Source organism: Triplophysa rosa, linkage group LG2, assembly GCF_024868665.1.
Source record: "Triplophysa rosa linkage group LG2, Trosa_1v2, whole genome shotgun sequence".
NCBI lineage: Eukaryota > Metazoa > Chordata > Actinopteri > Cypriniformes > Nemacheilidae > Triplophysa > Triplophysa rosa.
The window spans coordinates 6,496,144-6,515,223 of record NC_079891.1 but is presented as its reverse complement, the minus strand read 5'-3'; the positions used below and the strand labels follow the sequence as shown (position 1 = coordinate 6,515,223).

The 19,080-nt window shown below is 38.6% G+C and overlaps 1 protein-coding gene across 3 annotated transcripts in view; it reads left to right on the top strand.

The window, feature by feature from the left end:
* drd2b (dopamine receptor D2b) overlaps window positions 1–19,080 on the top strand; it is a 47,332-nt gene that overhangs the window by 19,486 nt on the left and 8,766 nt on the right. For all 3 annotated transcript variants that reach the window (XR_008961918.1, XM_057323846.1, XM_057323856.1), the window contains 2 exons: window positions 2,335–2,635; window positions 16,744–16,853. Coding sequence is in view for 2 of the 3 variants with exons in the window: in XM_057323846.1 (XP_057179829.1) it covers window positions 2,357–2,635; window positions 16,744–16,853 (389 nt within the window). In the remaining variant the exon portion in view is untranslated. The remainder of the gene's footprint in view (window positions 1–2,334; window positions 2,636–16,743; window positions 16,854–19,080) is intronic.

Sequence of the window (19,080 nt, the reverse complement as noted above, 5' to 3'; positions counted from 1 at the left end):
CTGTTTCAGCAGACGTCCAACCTTATGAGGTTTCGAAGAAGAATGGAAGATGTATTTCTTAAATGTGAATGTCTCAAATATTATACCGAACAAATGAAGATGGGTGGGATTCTAACACCATAGGCTGAATGAAGCCATCATGGCGTTTGTTAATTTGTGTACCGCTGCCTCGGTAACACAAGAGACTGAGCTATAACGGCTCTGCGTGCATTCATTAGCACGTAACCGTGCTGAAAATTCCGAGCCGAGAACAGTTTGTAATCGTGTCGTGTCAAACCAGCCTCACGTGGAAACATAACTGTAACCGTTTCAGACTGTGCTTAGAACGATTTGGCGCGATGGTGGAAAAGCGCGTGTCAGTATGCTATCCCCATTCACATTACATTTTTTTCTTCAGCTTCCAGCCACTTTCATTACTGAAAATTTTTTAATCTTTACACATATATTTACAAAATACAAATATTTGTGTGACTAAGTTCTAGCTCTTCCCTGCCAGTGAAAATGAAAACTCACAAATAAATCTGACAGCAATTAAATTCTGTGAAATCTAAATTCTGTGACTCACTTTTCTGAAATTAAAGATCTCAGACGGCACTCAAATACTGAAAGCTGCGTTGAGATTTTAGTTTGATTACTTCTTTGTATGTCAGCAATTTGCTTCCAATTTTCCCTTGTTTCTCGAACTTTTGAAACCGCTGAAACAGACTTGACACTTAAATTGTGAAAATGTGTATTTTTTTGTAACTTTAAAACACTTTGTCCTGTCTCAGTCAAATATGCAGCGCTAACAATGAGCTATCTGTCTGAAATTGCATACTGCAACAGTAGTCTATGTCCTGAATTAGATAAAGATAATGATTTCCACTTTTGGTTTTTGATTTAATAACTTTGAATTTTGTGGCTACTCAGCTCCCACGGCATAATGGGATATCATAGTGTCCAGCATACTGAGAACTCTCGCTGGAAGCAGTAGGCCATCCAGATATATTTCGGCTGCATGTTTCAGACATATTGTTTACTATTTATATTTTCGCCTATACAGTATACATGTAGGTGATTTCGGATGCTTTGTGTGACAAGTGCGTTTTTTGAGTATTCTGACCAGTCCAACACAGCAACATTGACTCATACTGACATTTTCGGGCAAAATTCTCTGACCAGTAGCAGACAAGAGAAAGTTTTGTGAAATCTTCTTTTAAAACTTCTTTTAATAAAATCATATAATCCATAGTTTAGTTATCTTATAATAAATGTAGCCTGTGAAGATCAGGGACGGATTATGACTTCAAAGGCCCCGGGGCCAGTTACCTCCAAGGGCCCCCTCCCACAATTTTTCCGTTCTTTCCCTTAGCTGCGCATTCACAGTTATAGAAAGTGAAAGTTAAGATGATAATGAATATTAAAACCGTACTCTCTCTGCATCAAGTGCCTGCGCTACGCTAAAAATAATCTGTACAAGGTTTATAAATGTCTAATATTAGCTACACAGCGAAAAATCAAGAATGGACCAAATTAAGGCGTATGAAACACATTTCTTTAATTTACTGTCAAACATACACATATTTAATGCATCACATAAATAAAAAAATATTTTTCACCATAAAATGCCCCTGTGACATCATCAAGCAAAAGATTCCGAAAATGCTATTTAAATGTGCTGTAATTTAATTATTAAGTTAATTTTCAATAAGTTAAATTTAATTTAATAAGTTAAAGTAACAAAACATGTGTTGCCTTGATTTGTTTATCATTTCATTTTTTACAGGGTATCCACAGAGGCCTTCTATAGGCTATGGGACCCATATATTAAACAAAGATAAACATTTGTTTTTGTTGGGTGCTCTGTACCAAACTGGATGGCGCAATCTTAAAGCTCAGGGCCCCCTCGGGCTCATGGTAGTCAAGGGCCCCTGGGCACTGGCCCCATTGGCCCGGTCAGTAATCCATCCCTGGTGAAGATGCAGCAGTGATGTGTTAACATACCAGCGTAGAACTGGCTCTCCTGGTTGAGTCTGGTTTCTCCTAAAAAAAATTCTCCGTTTATATACACATTTTCAACTTATGTTGTTTTTCTTAGTTTTGTTTTTCTTGTACAGCTGCTTTGATGCAAGGCAATTTCTAAAAGCGCTATAAAAATACAATTGAATTGAAAACAATCATTATTTTTGCAATTTCGTTTGGTGATGCTAGCAGCACAGAACTAGTCCACATTTTTAATAAAACATTTCTGAGCAACTTGTGAGCAGTAAATATTCCTCAGGGTTGACGTACTGCCTCTTGGTTTTGTTTTATCCAATGTTATCAGCTTCACTGATGCTAAATTATGTCTCTCAGTTTCAGGCATCTTCCCTGGCTCATGGATTTCCTCACGGAGTATCCCTACAATGACACTTATTATGACAATGGGACCGGGACCCTCAACAGCACGAGCTGTGAGGCCAAGCATCAGTATAACTACTATGCCATGCTCCTGACTCTCCTCATCTTTGTCATCGTTTTTGGCAATGTGCTGGTCTGTATGGCAGTGTCCCGGGAGAAAGCGCTGCAGACCACCACTAATTACCTCATTGTCAGCCTGGCGGTGGCGGATCTTCTCGTGGCCACATTAGTCATGCCCTGGGTAGTATATCTTGAGGTAAGAAACCTTAATTGTGTCATATGGAGCTGCATATGCAGGAAGTTGAAAATAACTCCAGACTGCATGTCACAAAAATGAGTCACAAGGTTGACTTTTAAACACTTCGAGGACATGAGGCATTATTCAGGTGCCTTATTGTTTAAATATGTGCTGTTGAATTAATTTAATTGGATAATGGCCTTGACAAGCTGTAACAGCACCTCAGGGACTCCTGTAAGCTGGCGCCGCAAGCCTTTTGGTTTACAATGGACACAGCACCGCATGGCTTTGTGCTGGATGTGTGGTTGCTGACTGGCAATTGATCTGTGCTTTGTCCTTGAAACATATTGCACCACAGAGTATAATTTTGTAGCTCCAAAAAGGTTCCACTGGAACTAGGAGGCTAAATGAGCTGAAGTGATGCACAGAGGGTTACAGTGATTCATTTTACTGTTTTCCCCCACCTCCCTAACTGTTAAAGGCAATGCTCTGGTAATGCACAGGAAAGATTATTTGTACTATTTATAAAGCAGATAAAGAACACCTCATTTGTTCATAGTTTGTAATCTTTACAGGTAATAATTGTGTATTAGCTTCCGTTTATGCTGTAGGTCACTGCATGCAATCAGTGGCTTACAACAAATTCAAATCGACTCCTATGTCATTTTGTTGTTTTCTTGCAGCATAACATCTATGTCGTTTCCTTATATTCGATTTTCACCACTTGACATTTATAGTACATTTAATGTATTGTACATTAAAAGCTGAAGCCAACTGTTTTGAATTTCGTGCATTAGAGCGTGCATTATTACCTCGGCAGGATACAATCCTGTTGACATTCTCTGTTAAACTGCTCTGATGGCAATATCAACCAGCAATCTTGATCATAATGCTGAGAATGTTGGTCATTTATGTTGTTTTGCAGGTCAGACAGCGTTGAAGTTAATGGACAGTCTTTAAAAAATAAACGACTATGAAACGATCTGATCAGACATTCTACCCTGCTGAAAACATGATTTAAAAAAGTTTTTAATATAAAATAACTAAATTTAAAGGAGTTAAGCATCAATTACATAACAAAAAGATTCCCAAATTCTCAGCACATTAAATGACAAACAAAAATAAATCAAATTGACTTTCTATGTGCAGCAGGTCAAAAACTGATTGCACCCGGTTGGCATCATACCTTAGCCATGTCTATTACGGTACATTCACATGGGGCCAGTGTTGTAATGTAACGAAGTACAAATACTTCGTTACTGTACTTAAGTAGAATTCTCACATATCTGTACTTTACTTCGTTATTTATATTTCTGACAACTTTCACTTTTACTCCACTACATTTCCTAAATAAAATGTGTACTTTTACTCCGATACATTTCTCCTAACCATCTTCGTTACTCGTTACTACAAATTAAAGAATTTTCAGAAGAAATTTGAGTTGGTGACGTAATGCCTGTTTGTTGTCATGTCAACCGCCAAGCACGACGAAGAAGTCCTGCTTGTCCGGGCATGTCACATTATTGATGCCATCATGGAAGCACCTGCTGCAGGCTCTGCTGCTAACGTTACCACTCCGGTAGCAGATGACGAGCATCTCGACTACAGTGACGAACTTGGTGAACTCCGTGGTGGTGACGAAGATAACGTTACACACCCGTGGCCGTATTTGCAAGAAATATTTTCGTACATTGGAGTGAAAAATTCTTCCTACCGGATTAAGTGTGGGTTTCCATTACTCTGGTTTTATTCGCATTTTGAAGTTTCGCATCAGAAACGAGTGATGGAAACGCCAAATTTCTAATTAAAAATTAATTAATTCGCAAAAAGGTTTTTACGCTCGCTTGAGGTGGTTTTTCATTTTTGCGAAAAAGGGTTAATGCGAATAATGGGAGATGGAAACGCATTTGCTGAATAAATTCCTCCAAAAAGTCACGTAATTGCACTATGAGACCGCGTAACCTGACTAACCAGAGTAATGATCTTGTGACACAGCATCAGAAATGTTGTGATGGTCATTCTTAAACGCCTGAGCAAAGTCGTCAAGTATTTTTGTAATTGCCTCTTAGAACTGTCACGACTGTGTTTCCCGAACAGCAGGCATCCACAAAAGCACCGCATTTATTGAGTTTCCCAATCGTCTGCTTGCGCAAGTATATCAAAACTATTATATTCAGTGGCTTCTCTTACTGATATTTAGTGCCAGTTTATTAGGTTGACTAGTTGGATGGAAACGGCAAATGTTTTATGCGATTTTCCAATTTTGCGCATAAGCTAAATTCGCAACTTTGGATGGAAACCCGGTATGCCTATCGAGAGTCACTGAAATATTGGCATTAAAAAACTCCCCGTCCAACCTGAAGAAGCACATCGAGGTAGTTTAAATTAATTTTCATTCAATTCACGTTATTTAACATGAATTAGTTATCATAAGCTTGTTCAGATATCTGGCTAACATGATGGCCAGGCTAACGTGTGCTAGTTAACTTTTCTGATTAGCCAATGTGCAGATATTTAACAACACCAATGATTTTCCCTCCGAATTAATTCAACACATAATACTGAAATGGTTAATAACCGTTTCTGGTTTAGCCTAAGTGGCGGCCGAATATTTCCTAGGTAAATTAGCGTTACACCGGTGGAGGGATTTTTTTTAGACCACATTAGGCTAATTAATGGCAGGTTACAGAGGAGCCTTCAGGATTACTCACATCTTCAAAAGCACCGTGCATTTTGTTGAACTTGAGATTTGCTTTGATTTAATTACCTCAAAATTCTAACCGTTCACTTTTTTTTAAATACCTTTACTTTTACTTTTAATACTTAAGTACATTTTATATCAGACAATTACTTTTGATACTTAAGTATACTAAATGTCAGGTACTTTAAGACTTTTACTCAAGTAATATTTTTAAGGGTGACTTTAACTTCTACCAAAGTCATTTTTTGGTAAGATACTTGTACTTTTACTCAAGTATTGCTTTCAAGTACTTTATACAAGACTGCATGGGGCGTCAGCAAGTTTCTCATTTGCTTTGAATGGGTGGCGTCATGTGTTGCCAAAATGAATTGTGGGTCCGTCAGCATCGTGTCAGTGCCGTTGCTTGCGGCAGAAGTTGAAAATTTCTCAACTTTTCAAGCGCTAACTCAGGTGTCAGCCAATCATATCGACTTATGCAAATAACACAATGCAGGCGCTAGTCAAGACCGGAGAACAGTGTGATTGGCTGTTGTCACAATGATGATTGCGTCGGCCACGCTTCAGACACGCCCTCCGTCAAGCGTTGACTCCCCGTGTGAATGTACCGTTACAGTACAAATGCCCAAACTCCGCATCAGGCTGTGAAACTGCCCTTTGGCTGCTCTTTGGAGGGTCAGACAATATTATTTCAACCTCTGTGACAATATTGCTGACAGTGAATGACTAAAAGATTTATAGAATGTATTCTAGAGATTTTTGACGTATGTGTCACTCGTATCACTGGAACAAAATTTTGAATTATGCTACTATTCTACATCATTCTTGGACAGTGAATGGTGGCTGATTTACATATGAAAAGGCTATATTTATATTTATATCATCACACACAGAAAAGACTGTGGCTGTCTCTTTTTATTGTAACAGACTCCGTTGTCATAAGTGTGCCAATTTAATTAAACAGCCATTTACTACCTGGATTAATTGCCCAACAGAAACAAGTTAACTGTCAAATAGCTTTTGTACAGTATAATAGTTGGGTTGAGCAATGCCATTGTCTCTTGAAGTACAATGCTGCTGATAATTTAGCCTTTTATAGAAAGAGCTTGATATGTAGATACTACTTTGTAATAATAAGAGTACCATGGTGCTTTGATCGTTTTTTAACCATGGTAATGGTACCATGGTAACACCAGAGCTGGGTAGTAACGGATTACATGTAATCTGGATTACGTAATCAGATTCCAAAAATCAATTACTTGTAATTAGAGTAAACTAGATTTAAAAATAATCGTAATCAGACTACAGTTACTTTTTTATGGATTACATATTATTCACAGAATGGCAGTAAATTATTTGCAGTTCAGTGATTTTCCCTACATTTTTATTTCAATTTTTTTTCTAAATATTTTATAATAAACATAACTACCACTTATATTTGTTTGTGATTCTTCTAGTGCTTTCCGGCAGAGAGAGGAGGGGTTTGGGATCGTACAGATGCAAAATGGAGCGGCATTTGATGGATGATGTATAGACACTAGGGGTGTGACGAGACACTTATCCCACGAGATGAGATGAGACACAAGATTGGGTTCATGAGAACAAGACAAGATTTTAACACTATTTTTAAGTAATCCTCAATGATGAAATATATGAAAAAATTGTCTTTTATTGAACTGAAAATAAAAATAAATACAAATAGGTGCATTTTGAAAATTAAGCTTAAATGAATATAATTTTACGTCTATTTTTATTAATTATAATATGATTTCAAAGTGACAGGGCTTCTTTAATACTAATTTCACCATCAAATTCAATCATGCTTATATCACAAGACCTTGACAAGAAATCTTGTCACATTTTAATCTTGCGAGATCTTGTGGCACGAGGTCTTGTCACATCCCTAATAGACACCCTTTCATTTTTAAGGAAACTAATGGGAAAACTATTACTATCAGTAAACACTAACAAGTTATATGAGTGTTAGTATTTTGTCCGTACTGTACTTTAAAAAGAGGCTTTTGTTGGCGATAAAGAATGGAATATGTTTCTTTGTTGTATCTGTCAAAATAGTACAAAATTATCCTGCTTCAATATATGTAACATCAAATAAGATTTAAGTCAAAAGTAATCTAAATGTAATCCAAAAGTAGTCAGAGTACGTCACCAAAAATGTGTAATCTAAGAGATTAAGTTACTAACTACAAATTTTGTCATGTAATCTGTAATCAGTAACTGATTACAATTCATAAGTAATATACCCAGCTCTGGGTAACGCCATGTTTATTATACTGTATCAATGCAGTATTTCTAAACACATAAGGCACATGAATATGTTATTTCATTCAGTATTATTATATATGTACGTCAAAATGCCATGGTTTTAAAATGTAATCTTTCTTTCGGTTGTACAGTTAGAAAAAAGACAGCATCCAAATCTACATTTTTGCTTTATTTGTATAGTTGTGTGTTTACACCAGAATATTGATGTGCTGTTTAGTCAGTGCTATTTATAGCCAATGCAAACACTCTTCAAGTCAGTCTGACTTTATGCACAACATAGTGAACATCTGGTTGTTGCATAAAATAGAGGTATTACATCACTCTTCAGTTTTCTGACAGTGTCAGATACACCGTATTCCGCCATCCATGGAAAAGAAGTCCCTGTCCCTGTTTTATTTGTAAATAATGAATGACCTCACAAAGATGTGCTCTGGCAGACAAGCTCTCACAGTGATGTGTGCCTGTAATTATGGGGAGCAAAGAAAAGCGAAAGCTGATGAATTATGTCTGGAGTGGTTTATAAAACTACAGCCAAGTTAATGGGATTTGTGTTGAGTAGGTGGGAAGATTTAGTGACAAGAGTGACAGAACATCGAGCAAATTAATGCCGAGTTATGTCGACAGTTCCAGCTGACGGGATGTGATTTAGTAAAAATTCAAAGTAGAATGAGAATATTACACAAAGTGCCTATTGGAAGTTGGTAGTGAGTTTTCATACATACAAGGGGGGTTTATAAGCGTTCCATGCTGTTGTAGTGAGATAACGCCAAATAACGATTTCTCCCAAATGTAAGTCTACATCATTTCTTTCACTCTGAAAGGGACATTCATCACACATATTACTCTAGAGGGATTCTAAAGGTAAGCAGTGTATCTACCTAAACACAATATTCATAGTAAGATATAACAGATATAAGAATGTTCAATGCAATAAAAAGGAAAAAGTATACTTTCCAAAATCAAATAGTATTTGTCAACAAAATGATAAATTCACAACATTTGGACTAGTTCTGCATGCTGCAAATGTCTTATTCACAAACTACCCACAAATCAGATTAAGCCAGGGCCATTCAGCTTATTGGTTAAGCAATATGGATTTTCAGGGGCTGCTTCTTAAACTTTTTAAATGTATAATTAATAGGGGTGTGACGAGATCTCAAGATTTCCTTACGCAATTGGCATGATGGAGTGCTGGGCTCGAAATTGCGACCATTTTATTTGCGTATGCTCCCTAAATTAACCTGTGCGACCTCAAAATATATTTGGGAGCATTTGTGTGAGTCACATTTTATTGTAGTGCAACCTGTTTTCATTACTGCACAGAACATGCTAATAACTGCACAACGTATGTGCATGCTGTGAGCTACAGTGACTGGCCCGACCATTCATAGACAATGTGATTTTCCATCACGCAGTGCTACAACGTTTTTCTATGTAAACACACGCTAGACGGACGAGTTTCAACGTTCGCGCGTGTCTCTCACATCTGCAGTGCCTCGCGCATAAGCATTGTGCAGTGGTATATAGAAATGCTGTTCTACTGCATTTGAAATGATACTTCCATAAGTTAACATTTCGTTATAACATTCAAATACGGTAGAACGCCACTTCTATATACCTCTGCTGTGTGCCACAATGTACAGCATCTGCTAAATTTAACAATTTCTAATTTTTCCATTTCTCTCTGCTTTAAGTCTCCCCAATCGGAAACTGCCTAGGGTTCTTCCTCTGAAACACGGAAGTCACACATGCATATAGCCCATTACTGCCTGTCAGTTGAGTTTGTGACAAAACATTTAGCAGTGTTTACATATTGTCTATTTCTGCATAATATAATTCATTAAAATAGAAGTTTAATGTGTTTCATAAAGTACAAGTTGATTTTATAATGCCTACATTTTTTGCATTTTGTGTTAAGGTGAATAAAAGACTATTTCCCCTTCAGTCGGTCTCTCGACGTTGTGTTGAGAGACAGACTGGGGTTTGATCTTGAGAACCTATCATCTCTGAGAGGAATTTAAAACGCCAATGGGCTTGGCGAATGGCACACGCACGCCAGTCCCCGCCCCGTACATACGGGTATAAAAGGGAGGTGGCAGCGGCCATTCACTGATCTTTTGTTCTTCGGAACCTGCATGACGGTACATGTCAAGCGATTCTACTCTCCGAGAATTCTCCTTCCAGACTGCTGGATTTATGACACGAAGCAGCGGACTTCTCCCTCTCAGTAGCGGACTTCCCCTGGGCGTCTCGGCAGTGAGCCGCAGATATTTCTAAAATAGCAAATTTCCTCTCACAGTCTGCGCTGTCTTCGGGCATGTCTCGCAGCTGTGTTCTTGGGTATGACAGACTCATCCCCGAGTCCGACGGGCACGACAGCCGGCAACCCAGCACTGTGCTTGTGTGGACTTTGGTGTTTTGCCCTTGTTTGGACTACCCCCTTGGAGTCTTGTGCTCTCCCCCCTTGGACTCTTGTGTTCCCCCCCTCGGACTCTTGTGCTCCCCTCCTTGGACTATTGTTACCCCCCCAATTTTTATGGTTATTGTTTTACCATGTTGCCCTGTTTTTGTTAATGTCACAGTCTGTCTTGTCTTGTTTGTGCCTTGAGGAGCGTCAGGTTGCCGCTCCTTAAGGAGGGGCTTCTGTCATGGTTCTGCCCCATCTTGTCTTGCTTTTATTGATCTAGTGGCAGAATCATGACAGAACCTCTTGTTTTATGTGGAGAGAGTCATTCTGGCCCAGTTGGCCTTCCATATGCTCTCTCCGGTCTTGTCTCTGTTCCCGCCCTCTCGTTACCTCGTTATTGCTTGTAGTGATTTCATCCCCCACAGCTGTTCCCTCTTGATTTGTCCCCCTATTTAATGCCCCTGTGTCTTCTGTCTTGTGCTGGATCATTGTCAGTATTTGGAGTGTTTGCTGTGTGCTGTTGTCTTTGTCACCCACCTTGTCTTGTGTTTGCCACGTACGTCTTTAGGTATTTGTAATTATGTCCAATGTTGTATCCTGTCTAGTTAGTCTAGTCCAGTTTAGGGTAGTGAGTCGATGTTCCTGTTTATTTTCCCGTTCCTACCCTAGCTGTTTTGTTTTGTTACCCCATCGTGGGGTTTTGTTTCGTGTTTTGTATTGTTGATTAAAGTCCTTGTTAACCCCTTACCCCTGTCTGCAAATGGGTCCTCTGTTCCTGTGTTCTTGTCTGCCGCACCATTTCATGACAAAATCACAGTGATGCTGTACAGTCCCAAAAGATAGAAGCCAGATACCAGACGCCAGCAGTCTGCTGAGTCTTTCACAACTGTCCTGCAGAACTTTCCAGCAAATTGGAGAACTGCACCGTGCAAATTGGTTATAGCACATTTTTTGGCCCTGCTCACACCTTTACTTGATTTGCATAATCTTTTGCGAAATCTGGTGTTAAAATAACACAGACAATTTAAGAAATTTTCATGAATGAATGCTCTTTTGAGCTATACTGTATGATGAGAGGAATAGAATAAAGTGATGTTTTCGGAAGGTCAATTGACAGTTCCGGCGATTTCAGGAGATCCTAGAATCTGCTGTTGATGCGAGTGACAGGTAGATCATATTTGACATATTTGATGTGTTTCAATGATAAGAGGGAGATAATTATTCTTTATGTCTACATAGACTCAGAGGACTCTCGCCAGGCTGAATATCATGCTTATTATTAGAGCTGTTTTGGAAAATCTTGCATTTCCTATTGGCTCAGTCTTCCTACAGTACCTTCACAGTTCCCCTGGTAGCAACTGCATCTGGCTAATATGGTGCCACATGGGTACGAATGCAATCTTCTATTTAATATAACAAAGACTCAGTTTTTAGAATGACCGCCTTAATTTATATAGGCCTTACTTTTTATGGACATACTTGAAAGACTGGATGACTGTACCTTTGTGTGAGAATACAACAGAAGCTACTGATACTGGGCTGTAGACATTTCTGTATTTCATTTTATTAAGGAACGTGCCCCAATTACAGCACCTGCAACAAGTGATTACTCTACTCTACATATTACTCTACGTCCCTCTAAACAAGGACTGCATATTGGCATGTAAATATATTCATAACCTGTATTCAAACCAGACCAAATCAAGATCACTATACAAATAAAAAATACACATTAACCATGTCAGAATCAGTTTTTCAATTTAGATAATAAAAACAATATATATTTATGTAAATATAAAATACTAATTGCTAATATATTTTATGTGATATATGTGCAAATTTTATACTGAATGTAGACCTACATGTATGTTTACATATTATTCCACAAGACAAAATAATCACTTAATCTGTCTTAAATCTTGCTCTGTTACTTCTTTTTTCCAAGTTAAAATATTTACGTTTTATTACAAATTTTTATTTTAAACAGAATAATTTCAACTATTTGTGACCATGTCTGTGAGATTAGGATCAACGTTTCGATTAATAATTTTACTGATGTCAGTCTTTGACATGGCCTTACTTAGTCATTTAGTGAAATACTGTATAGCAATCTGTAAAGAAGCTTCTTCAGGCCAAAAAAAAGAAATTAAGAAAACACATTTTATCATCTCTCTTATTTTGTAGAAGTAAACGGTAACACTTTACATTAAGGTACCCTTTATGAAGCATTTTTATACATTGTTTTCATTAATGATTAATAAGTAATTTACAAATGCATTGTAAAGCAGTTATAACTGCAAGAATAATAAGGGGGATTCTAACGAAATACCCGCCAATCTATAAACTGTTTCTAGGCAACTTACAGATTCTACCATGCCATCTAAACATATGAGCTGCAGTGTCTCATTCTATACTTAGCATACTATTCTTCAAATACATTTCACCTTGCAAATTAAGTACCTCTTTATGTATTCATACCAAGAGCTCAAGAGCTCCACTAAGTGCATGTTGAATGCACTTAAGTGGAAAGGTGATATTCATTTAAGCATAAATTAAGAGATATATTTTTAAACTAAAGCTTAACAATCAACATAATGCATTTCAAACTCTGTTAGTGATAAATAAAAATGAATTTAAAATTCGTACTATTCATTTATGTAATTGTGAAATGTAATGAGTTTATATCCATTCTATTCGGTTGTTAAGTGGTTGTCAGGATCGTGGTGGTGGAAGAACCCAAATGCAGGCAGGCAGTGAAGGGGTTAACAAAACACTTTATTTGACAAAAACGGAAACAAAAAACCCACGAGGGGGAAAAGGCGGACATTGTAACAAAACAAGAACACTAACATAAACTTCCCACGATGGGGCAAAACTAGAAAATAACAAAACAGACTTACGACACAACGTCACAAAACAAGGCAAGGGAATCCACAGTCAAATCATAAACCAGGAAGGAGAACCACAAGAGGACAAGGCAAAAACACAACGTCAGCACCATACATGCACATACATAGGTAATACACGAGCACAGCACAAAGAAACAAGAGGGTATATATAGGTAAGACAAACGAGGGATAACGACATGGGGCAGGTGTGGTTAATCAAACACTCAGGGAAGGATAACAAGGAAACGAGAGGAGCGGGGCCAATGACGAGACACTGGAGAGAACGCATATTATTGTCAAAAGGACAATAATATGCTTCTCTCCACACATAACCAAAGGCTTTGCCATGGCTCTGCTACAGGACCAAGAAAAACATGACTAAGGAAGCAGAGCCATGACAGTGGTGACGTGCGGAATACCTTTTCCTGGTCCAAGTATCTATTCATTTCAAGCTGGGCTACAGCTTAAACAGCTGTTATTGAGCACTGTTTACTCACATCGCATATTTAAGCGGAGCATTTATTAACTCACAGTATACACTACATTCTCCAGGCTTATGGAATCTCCGTTATCAATATTTGAATCAATTATGAAAAATGAATCACTGACTGGCCATGTGTGGTTTCTTTATGAAGATAAAGGTTAGGATCGTGGTTTTCCGATAATTTTACAGCTCGCCATGAGCGTATATTATCATTTTTTTGTTGTTTGCCTATAGCATGTAATTGAGCGTTTGGACCCGGAAACATAATATGACCTTCCATGTCATGATTCTGCCTCATCATGTCATGTCTATTCTTGGTCTTGTGGCAGAGTCATGGCAAAGCCTTAGGTTTTGTGTGGAGAGAGACATTTTGGCACTTTCGGCCTTCCACATCCTCTCTCTCTCCGGTGTTGTGTTTCTGTTCCTGCCCTCTCGTTCATCGTTAGCTTCTCCTTAGTGTTTGATCCTTGTCACCTGCCCATCACCCTCCCTGTGTTATCATCCCTCGTTTGTATCTCCCTTTAAAATGCCCGTGTGTCCTTTGTCCTGTGCTCAGTCATTGTGCATGTTTGAGAGTGTTACTGTGCATCATCGTGTCTCGTACCCTGAGTGTGATTCCTGTTTACGTGTTCCTGTTGTTGAAGCTCTTGTCGGTCTAGTAAGTGTTCAGTTTAGTTTATGTCTAGTGTTGTTTATCTCAGTTTAGTGTTAGTTAGTCTACGTCCTGTTATTATCCTGTTGTGTTGTTATACCCCATCGTGGGTCTTTGTTTTGTGTTTCTTGTAAATAAATATTCTTTTTGTTACCCCTGAACGCTGCCTGCAATTGGGTTCTTCCACCTGTTCCATGACACTTCCATATATGGTGGTGCGTGACATCAGACTAAACAACCAAATATAATGTAGTTTAATTACAGGGAGAGAATGCAGCACATGCTGTCATTTAGCAGACGCTTTATCCAAAGCAACTTACAAAGTAGGGGAAAACAATAGAAGCAATTTGTGCAACAGAAAGAAAAACAATGCATAGGTGCAATAAAACTGGTCTCAGTTAGCCTACCACAGTATACGAAGATAAGATTTTTTCATTTTTTGGGGGGGATAGGAAAGTAGAAAAGAAGTAGAAGACTGTACTAATGGGTCAGGTGTTGATGGAAGAGATGTGTTTTTAGCCAATTCTTAAAGACTCTTAAGATTCTTACAGAATCCGCTGATCTTGTGGCAAGAGGGAGATCGTTCCAGAGTCGTGGAACACATCCAGAGAAAGTGCGTGAGAGTTATTTTTTTTCCTTTGTGGGACGGCACAACAAGACGTTGTTCGATTGCAGAGCGCAGGTATCCGGCGGGTACATAAGTCTGAATTAGCGAGTGAAGATATGGGGGTGCCGAAGGAGTGGTGGTTTTGTAGGCCAAGAGCAGAGATTTGAATTGGATACGAGCAACTATAGGGAGCCATTGCAACCTAACGAAGAGAGGAGTGACGTGCCTTCTCTTCGGCTCGTTGAAGACCACCACTCTTGCTGCTGCATTCTGGATCATCTGAAGAGGTCTGGTTGTACAAGTTGGAAGACCAGCCAGTAGAGCATTGCAATAGTCCAGTCTGGACAGGACAAGAGCCTGGACAAGAACTTGCGTAGCATGCTCAGACAGGAAAGGTCTAATTCTACTAATATTGTAGAGGATGAATCTACAGGACCGGGTGGTGCTGGCAACATGATCTGTGAAGTTCAGCTGATCATAAATTACCACTCCCCGTTCTGGAAGGAGTAATGGTTGATGAACCTAGTTGGATTGAAAGGTCGTGCTGAGTCTTCGGGTTGGCCGGGATCATGAGCGGTTCAGTTTTTGCAAGGTTCAGCTGCAGGTGATGGTCCTTTATCCAGAGTGAAATGTCATTCAGGCATGCTGAGATGTCGGATCCTTAGGCTGAAATGACAGGTGGAGCTGTGTGTCATTCGCATAGCAGTGATAGGAAAAGCCATGTTTCCAAATGACAGAACCCAGGGACGTTGTGTATATGGAGAAGAGCAACGGTCCAAGAACTGAGCTGTACTGAGATGCTGGGACTCAGGGACCTCACCTCTCCAGGATACTCTGAATGACCTATCCAAGAGGTAAGACTCGAACCATCGTAGCGCCGTTCCAGAGACACCCATAGCCTTGAGGGTCGACAGGAGGATGTGGTGGTTGACAGTGTCGAAAGTGGCAGATAGATCCAGGAGGATGAATGCAGATGATTTAGAGGCTGCCCTTGCTGAGAGCAGTGCAGTCTCGGTGGAATGACCGCTCATGAAACCAGACTGGTTGCTGTCCAAGAGATTGTTCTGTGTGAGAAATGAGGATAGCTGGTCAGCAACTACACGCTCAAGGGTTTTTTCAATGAAGGGGAGGAGAGATACTGGTATGTAGTTTCCTAGCAGTGCAGGATCAAGAGTGTGTTTCTTCAGTAGCGTGGTTATACGGGCCTCCGTAAAAGCTGTGGGAAATGTACCAGTGGTGAGAGAAGAGTTGATAATGTGGGTCAGAGCAGGGACAACCAATGGGAGATGGCCTGAAGGAGATGGGTGGGAACGGGATCTAGCAGGAAGGTAGTCGGGTGATTAGAATCAAGACCTTGGAAACGTCAGCTTCAGACAGGATAGAGAAAGAGGGGAGTGAGCAGGCTTCGGGAGTTTGTGCATGTTCAGGAGGTGGTGGTGCAGTGAACTGACTGCTGATGGTTGTAGTTTTTTCTACAAAGAAAGATGCAAAATCATTTGCTGTTAAGTCCAATGATTTCCGGTGTTGAAATCACATTACACCCTAATAGCTACATTCATTCAAATCAAAATCATCTCTCATGTACAGTTAGGCCTGCTGCGTGATTGTGATTGTGTAATATTTTGCGTTGTAAAACTGCAAGCTTGAATATTTCAAAGAAATGGTGCATATTTAATGCTGCATAGATTTGTGTGCATTAATACCTTCTCGGCAGTGTTGCTCTGTGGGATGTTACAAATCTTTTCAGACAAATCGCCATAGGGACTTCAAATGAGGCGTATAAACCACTGGATATTTCCTTCATAAAACATGACAATATAAAAGCATGTTGTCTTTTGCCGACAAAATATTGCTTGATATGGATTCCAATTTAATCAGCACTGGAGCAATATAGTACTCAGTTCAGCAAAAAATTACAGAATAAGCCAGCAGGCTGGTGAAATACACACACCTTTATTGCTTTATAGATAGTTATGATATTTTTACAAATACACAGATTTGAAATTTAATATTTTAGATGATAAGAGAACAATTTCAGATCATTTTAGCTACCCAGATGTACAGTATATTTAAAAATGTTTCAAAATTCTTTGTGTCTGTGTTGCAGGTTGTGGGAGAGTGGCGCTTCAGTAAAATCCATTGTGACGTATTTGTCACTTTGGATGTCATGATGTGCACAGCCAGCATTCTCAATCTGTGCGCTATTAGTATTGACAGGTGAGTTCCTATTAGTTCATGAAAAATAGAGTAATGATTCACTTAAATGTGTCATGGCTCTGCTTCATGTAGTCATGTTTTTCTTGGTCCTGTAGCAGAGCCATGGCAAAGCCTTAGGTTTTGTGTGAGAAGACCATGGGATGTTTATCTTCTGATATCTCATGTGTTTTCTCGTGTCTTGTTATTGGCCCCGCCCCTCTTGTCTCATGTATTGCTTTCCTGCCGTGTCTAATGTTTCCCACCTGCCCTCGTTAATTATCCTTCGTTTGTCTACCCTTTAAGTAGTCCTCATGTTTCATTGTCTTGTTGCTCGTGGATTACGTACGTTCCTTGTACCGGTGATGTTGTGTTTTATTTCAAACCTGTCCTAATCGATGTTCCTTGTTCCCACCGTGAGTCATTGTTGGTCTTGTTTATGTTAGTTTAAGTCAAGTGTTTTATAGTCTAGTTAATAGTTCTTGGTTCCTGTGTTTTCCTGTTATCATTTACAGTGTTGGGTGTAACTAGTTACTAATTAGTTACTGTAATTAAATTACTTTCCCCTTGAAAAAGTAAAGTAAGGGATTACTCTTATTTTTTCTGTAATTTAATTAGTTACTTTTGATGTAATTAAACTAAATGCTTTGTGTAATATGTGTGTGCGCAGTAGTGGAATTGACATCAAAATTCAAAGTCTAACTTTAAAATCCGTGCTTTAATGTATAATTCTCACATTTGTAATACTTTAGTCAGTTAATAAGAGTACTTTATGTAGTTTAATATTATTTATTTGAATGAATTAAAAGAGCCGTTTCATGCCTATCCTTGAATCACTTAACTCATCAAGGTTGATATAGGATATAGAAAGTAATTAGTAATAAGTAACTAAATAATTTTTGGAGAGTAATTTGTACAGTAATCTAATTACACTATTGAATATGTAATTAGTAACTAGTAATTAATTACTTTTTCAGAGTAACTTACCCAACACTGATCATTTATTCCCATTGTCTATGCCATTTTTCCCCCGCGTGGGTTTTTGTTTTGTTATTTGTTTGTTATTAATAAAATGCCACTGTTAACCCCTTACCTGCCGTTGCCTGCATTTGGGTTCTTCCACGCTCGTCGTGACAAATGACAGGTATACTATACATCAGGGCAAGTCAATCGTCTTTACCTGGCCCACCTTCACATTTCAAATAAGTGGAAAGACTTTAAGAATGGTATGCTTTAAGAAATGCACGTCCTGAGACACCACATCTTTGAAAGTCCAAAACTACGCTGCTACATTCAGTACGAAAGTAATTCCCACAGCTCATAACGATTGACGTCTTATAAAGCAGTTTGATCAGTCTGTCTAAGAAAAGTAATGTTATTTACAACATTATAATCGGCAATCCACAGACACAGGCTTTGGGCTTTTGAAGTCGGTTTGCGCACGCGATACTGTTGGTCGCGTACCAAAACGCGACTTGTGCCATTGAAAGTAACTGTAGGAAGGGTACACCACGTGAACGGTTGTCTCAGATAAGGAAAAAACTATGTTGTTTTTATTACTGCATTCATTATGTATAATGTATATTTACGAAAAACGGCTGTTTATCTCCCTCCAGAACTTACACTTCAAAGGATCTGACTTCTAAGTGCGTGGGGCAAATGAATGCGATTAGAATTTACCTGAAGATGCTATAATAGCCATATCTATGATAATAGCATTCAGTTTCTTGCACAGATCAATTGATTTGCTTTTTAAGACACCAATATAATGTCACAAGGGGCAGGGTTTACTTTTGTGCTGAACGTATTAGTGTTTTTGGCTTTTATTAATTTGACTTTCATTAATTCAACCAAATATCTTCATAAATATCTTCTTGAAAAAACAATGCCACCCACATCTTGGAAGTACTGGGGGACTGGGGGTGAGTAAATTAACAGCAATTTTATTTTTGGGTAAACTAACACATTAAGGAATATAAAATACAAATAAATAGAAGATATCCCTTAATATATCATGAAAAGGCACAAATACTGGATGCAACATTTGTGTGCATGTTTTAATATATGACCTATAAGTAACAGCAACAAAAACAGTATAAAAGGAATAAAATGCAATAAATAACAGAAATACAAAATAACAGAAGAAATGATGATATGGTAAAAAAACTGGCCTGAATCCTATTTATACTTTTGGAATCTATCCCTCAAAGGGAAGTAGTTGAAGACCCCTGCTATAGATCAATCAGATATC